At 39.8% G+C, this 6,423-nt stretch overlaps 1 protein-coding gene across 1 annotated transcript; it reads left to right on the top strand.

Moving 5' to 3' along the window:
• The first annotated feature begins 4,046 nt into the window (after window positions 1–4,046).
• Window positions 4,047–5,014, top strand: LOC113326540 (tol-Pal system protein TolB-like). The gene is made up of 2 exons (XM_026574247.1): window positions 4,047–4,234; window positions 4,319–5,014. Exons 1-2 carry the CDS (start codon window positions 4,123–4,125, stop codon window positions 4,864–4,866), a joined length of 660 nt encoding a protein of 219 aa, XP_026430032.1. The 5' UTR covers window positions 4,047–4,122; the 3' UTR covers window positions 4,867–5,014.
• The last annotated feature ends 1,409 nt before the right edge of the window (window positions 5,015–6,423 follow it).

Here is a 6,423-nt window from a genome sequence, read left to right as displayed (position 1 = left end):
GATCAGATAGTAGAACATACAGAGTCCACAAGTAAAGATAAAGAAACTAAAGAAGAAAACTGCATTCACAAAGATCACAACTCAAGGTAGAAAATTTTACAGGAACTAATAACTTTGGTTTATGGAGAACGGACGTAATGGATGCTCTTGTTCATCTTGACCTAAGAGATGCTCTAAAAGGTAGGCCAGCGGAAATGACTGACAAGCAGTGGAACCATATGAATAAATTATGTCTTGGTTCGATTCGTGGGTGTTTAGCAACGGCAATAGGAGTTATTTATCAGCATGTGACTTCAGCTAAGGATCTCTGGGAAAGCTAGAGAAGGAATACCTTGTGAAGAATGTGGCCAATAGGATACATCTTAAGAGGAATTTTTATCGCTATAACATGAAGAAGGGTTCCATAGAAACTAGATTCGTATAATAAACCTCTTGCTGAGTTGGTTAACTTCGATGAGACAATCGAGGACGAGGAACAAGCTTTGTGTCTGATAAACTCTCTTCCTGAAAGGTATGAACCCGTGAGAAGTTCAGGAACATGGATCATGAAGACCTTGCAACTGAAGATAATAATGATTCATTTATTGCAAGAGGTCGTTCAACAGACATGAGAAACAAGATTGGTGGTTGTGGTAAAGGTAGAGGAAATTTTAAGAGTAGAACGCGACTTCATAAAGATCAGTGTGCTTGGTGCTATAACTTTGGTCATTGGGCTAAGGACTGTACCAAGCGTAAGTCAATAAAAGGGACAACAGTAATACGAAGATGAACATTGTAAAATTTAATGAAGAGTCAGATGATGCATTTGATTTCTCGCTGACTGTGACACCATTAGCTTTTTCTATTACAGATGGTACATGGGTATTATATACTGGATCAACGTATCATATATGTCCATATCGAGACTGGTTCTCAAGATTTGAAAATATTGATGAAGAAGTACGTGTGGGAAACAATCATACTTGCAGGGTGATTGGGATCGGTAGTGTTCGTATCAATATGAACGATGGTATGGTTAGAGAGTTGAAGGAGGTAAAATTTGTACCCTTCATAAAGAAGAATCTGATTTCACTTGGAACTTTAGAAGCTAAGCGCTACAAGTTAGTCACTGAAAAATGGTGTTTTCAAAGCAATATCCGGATCTATGGTCATTATGAAGGGCACACGTCATCATAACTTGTACTTCTTAAATGGAAGTACAACTACGGGGGATGTGTCGATTTCCGAATACATCGAAAGCGCAGCTACTGAGAAAACGAAGCTATGGCACATGAGACTTGCACATTCAGGTTAGTCGTTGCATAGTTTGATTCAACAAGATTGTTGAAAGGTGATATTGCCTAAAAAATAGCATTTTGTGAACATTGTGTAAATGATTTTGTCTATTGATCGTCCCATGCATGATCCGAGGTGGAGAATTGCTGGTAGGTCAGTCAAGGTCTAGGATAGGAAATCCGGCTAGTTAAGGAAACCAAGTACTTTTGTCCTAAGTATAGCAACTTAAGAGGTTTGTCCCTAAGATTTAAGTCAGGAAACCCTATACTTGTAGGAAAAATAATCCTTATTAAGGAATATGTCATGTCCCATTGATATGTATAAATAGCCATAGGGAGAACTAGAGAAAACACGCTAGAACTAAAAGAGTTCTCTTCCTCTCTTCTTAGGCTTTGCATATTCTCCCCATACGGTGATGTATGCGTGTGATTGTGCTCTTAGCGGTAGTGATGTACTTTTGTAGCAGTGCAAACCTAACATTTCTGCAAGTTGTGGCGCAACATATACTATAACTCAAAAATAGCCATTGTACCGCAAAATCTATCTGATAAAAGTTTTTATCTTTTTTATTTTTTTTCTTTTCTCTCGCAATAGATCCCAAATCCACTCAACGGCTCAAAATCTGTCTTCCCGTATGAAATGGATATAACTTTCTATCGAATAAAGGATGGTGAATATATTCGCACGGCTAGGTAGTTCAACGTCAATGTATAAACTACGAGCATATATAAAAAGGCATTGTTGGGTACCCAATATTGACACCTTCGAACCTTCAAACTCTTTTGGTTCTCTAGTCACCTTCTTCCTCCATATCGCTGGAACATTTTTTCACGGGCCAGCACCCATCGAGAGTGTGTAGTTGCCATTTTATCTTCCAGTTCAAAAGTGCAAGAAATATTTGCGGAAAGTAAGTAGTTTCTTATATCTGTCGCAATGCATAAGCAAAGGTTTTTGTTGTGGTCAAGAACTGCTAATTGTTCATCTAGATATATAAGAATCCGAGTGAAGCGACTAATTCCTCGGCATAAGTAATGATAGATATAAATCATTGAAGCATCATCTTGGTTGTGTTTAGCTCTTTTATTCTTCTTTAATTTTTATTTTCTAATTGGTACTACCTCCATTTAAAAAAATAGGCAGGTATCATGTACAAATTATACATTGATAAATAAACTCTTATTACAACTGCAGATGGTTGGACATAAGAGAGGTAGCATTGCTTTGTCCGCAACCTATCGAACACAGGTGCCACAAGAAATATTCTCATGCCCACTACCACTTCCAAGGCCAACGGAGAACAATGAAATCCCCATGATTGACGACGAAAAAGACCAATACAATTACAACGGCCAAGAAATTCCAAAGGATGCTCTCAAAAAGCTTCTCAAGTATACACATTTAAAATCGAAAACCAAAGGCAAAGAGGCCGATGTAGACAGAGGTCAGGTTTCAGGAATTGTTTTCGTTTCCGAGCGAAACAGGCTTCAATTGCTTCACATGGCTCTCCGCTTTCAGAGCCCGCCCAAAGTTGAAGTTTTCTTGTTAGCTGAAATTTTTGGCGTAACCAATGATTTTAAAAAGGTTTGTTTGGAAGATAGTAGTTGCTTCACTGATAGCCATCTCATTTATGTTAGCACCAAGGAACCAGCTAAGGAACGTCGTCAGCCTTGGACAGCCGTTTATCAAACCAATCTCCAGACCGGAGTAACTCACCGTCTCACACCACCAGGTTTCTTCTTTCTTTTACTACTATTATTATTTAATTAAGGTGCCATGTTGGTTTTCCTTTCACTGACAATACGTGCATCAAATCAGAGACTGCTGATTTAAGCCCCTCGGTGTCACCGTCCAAAAAGATGATAGCTGTGGCATCTTTCCAGGGAAAGGCAGGTGGCTGGGGAGGTGAAATCGAAGATCTAAAAACAAACATTTATGTCATGGATGTAAAGTCACCCCACACTCGCAGGATGGTTGTAAAGAATGGTGGGTGGCCGACTTGGGGAAGTGACAATGTCATATTTTTCCACCGTAAGGATGATCCTATAATTCATCCAGGAGGCTATAAATTTCCCAAGGACGTATTCTGGGGTGTATACCAAGTCGATATTAGGAATGGTGTTGTCAAACGTGTAACCCCGCCAAATTTTGATGCGTTCACTCCGGCAGCCGTTGATGCAAACAGAGTGGCTGTTGTTACTGTTCGTAAAGAGTCACAGGGAATAGGTGCAGCACGTGTCGTAGATCAGTTTAGACAGATTGATATTTTTGATTCAAGTAATGGACGTAGTACCAAAATAACTCAAAATACTATATCATCAAAAGCGGATCACTTTAACCCTTTCCTGATGAATGGTGGGAAGCTCATTGGTTACCATCGTGGCAGGAGCGACAAACTCTCGGTAATTAATTTAAATCTACCGATTATGTATCATTTTTGAAATGTACACTAATGCATTTGTTTGTTTTTCTGCCGATTATAGTTTGACCAAGCGGTGGAAAGGCCGTTTCAGACGCTTGACTCCTCACTGCCAGACGTAGATCTATTCAGAGTGTCAGGAGTGTTTCCAACAATTTCCACAGATGGAAAAAGACTTGCATTTGTGGACAATGAGCTTAGAGCTGTGTGGGTTGCTGATACTAATGGATTGCATATTGCTTACGAGGTATATATATACGTGTGTGTTGTGTTTGTGTTCCGTGTGAAATTGTTGCAGAATTATGCAGTTAGTTATCAACTACTGAATAGGTTTGCATATGTCATAGGAGGGCGGACCGGACAGACTCTTCTCCCCAGTTTGGAACCAACGTGAGGACACATTGTATGTGTGTGTTGGACCACCATTTAACATGAAAATGCAGGTGAACATCATAGCTATCACTAACGCATCGAAATATAGACGGAAGTGTTATGCGCTTACTGATCAGTACAATAATGCCTTCCCATCCAGCAGTCCAGATGGTAATAATTTACTTCATACGAAAACCTCCCAGCATGTGCATGCTTTTGCGGATGTATTTACTAATGATTTGGAAATTTCAACAGGGAAGAAATTAGTATACCGATCAACAGGGAAAGACGGATTCAAGAATCTATACATAATGGAAGATTCAAAACGAGGGGTGGTCAATGGAAGGGAACCAAGACGGTTAACAAAAGGGAAATGGACTGATACACAATGCCAATGGTCCCCAAAGGGAGATTGGATAGTGTTTTCGTCAACCCGCGACAAGCCTGCGGGTGCACCAGAATTAGACCAGGGTCTCGACCCAGGATACTTTGCTGTGTATTTAGTGAGGTGGGATAATCCAGATGTTTTGGTAAGAGTGATGACAAGTGGAAGTGATATCTCAGGGCATGTGAACCATCCGTGCTTCAGTCCGGATGGACGTAGCATTATTGTGACTTCAGATCTTGCTGGTGTGTCTGTTGATCCCATATCGTTGCCTCTATTCGATCACTCTGTGAGGTCTTATGGAGATATTTTTTCTATTGATCTTCCCGATGATCACATAGTAACATACCAGGATGGAAAATACAAATATGGGGGACATATTAGGGATGTGAAAAAATTCACGCGAACTACACAGTAGGTACGAGTATTCTACTGCTACTTGGTCGAGGTTCGCGACTCAGGATCCAAATAGAGCATGGAGTATGCGTTTGCCAGCTGTAGAGTTGACTTCTGCATGTCCTTATCTGCATCCAGATGGAGGAGAAAGTTGTCACATGATCGGCCACCTGGCCCTCCCAAGAAGATATTGTTAATTGAGTTTATGTTCCTTATGTTTTGACTTCTGCATGTCATTTATTTTGCCCGTGTGTTTCCATTATGTTTTGATTATGTATTTGTGTTTGATTTGTTTCTCCATTTAAGATATGCTTGTTGTTTTCAAACTGGATACCCAGTTTTATCATTTATTCTCAGTTATGGAAAAAGTGTACCACATGCAATGGTTTCTTAAAATTATGTGGCCTTCTGCTTTGCTTTGTTCTTTTTCAAGGTTACGGCATTGTGGTTGTGGGTAGCTTTAACTTTTGTTTTTGTTGTAATTTTGTTCCTCCTCGGCGTTTATGTGTTTAGATAGATGCTCTATGTTGCATCAAAAAGGAAGAGATGCTATATGTTTATCTATGACGGTGACGATAAAATATATGTAGCCGTAATTATTTCTTTTCTCCACGTGGCCTAAAATATATTATGTGGTCTGCCTCAGTAGTGCGCGATTGGTAATTCCCACTTACGTCTAATGTTGAACAGATGCGTCTCGGGTTTTTGTGTTAAAAGGAGAAAAAAGCTTTCGTCTAACACAAATGTTTGGTGCACCCCGGCTGTGCACCGTGGTGTCTGGTATGAGAAAAAAAAGTGGTGGATCCCGCCACTGACCCCATCTCGCAAATTTTTTCCAGGACTACCTTAATGGTCCTTGGATCTGATTGCGATGCACATCACGGTGCATAGCCGCGGTACTTGTATCATTTCTGTTCGTCTAATCTCCAGCTTAGCGCCATTATTGGACCTCGACCTTTCCAGTAGCCTGCAAGTTTCAACATTATAAAAATCCTATAAAAAGGGAATAGAGGTGTTGGAGTTGCAACTTACAACCTAAAAAAATACCGAGCACCTCAAGAATTCTTCATCAGATCCAAATCATCTTCATTTGATTCTTAAGGTTCTTTTCTTTTCTCTGTTATGCTTAAAAATCTTCATCATCTGGTCCCTTATAAGAAGAAATTAAGTGATACAGCTGAGACCAAGTATTATTTGTAAAAATGATGATATTTTTCTAAGAAGCTGACCAAAAAGGAAAGTAAAAAACAAAATGGTTAAATCTTGATAACTGGCATGGGATGACTCCCAAAAACTAACAAGGGAATATAGATTCTCTATTAATAAGCCTGCAAATGAAGCGTTGCAATATATTAACAGAAAGGTTTTAGATTGAACATGGAAGGGCGGGCTCACTTTGCCCCCGGCCAGTATCAGTTGACCGAAGATAGGAGCACCATTACATAATTACTGCCTACAGATCTGGGTAGCAGTGACTAGGACATGACGCGACACTGACAGGGATACGGACACGAACAAATTTTCAAACTAAAATGTGAATTTTTTGATATGAAACTCGGCAGTCAAGGATAGCTACACC

The sequence above is a fragment of the Papaver somniferum genome, unplaced genomic scaffold (assembly GCF_003573695.1).
Source record: "Papaver somniferum cultivar HN1 unplaced genomic scaffold, ASM357369v1 unplaced-scaffold_10, whole genome shotgun sequence".
NCBI lineage: Eukaryota > Viridiplantae > Streptophyta > Magnoliopsida > Ranunculales > Papaveraceae > Papaver > Papaver somniferum.
This window is presented reverse-complemented; position numbering and strand designations above follow the sequence as displayed.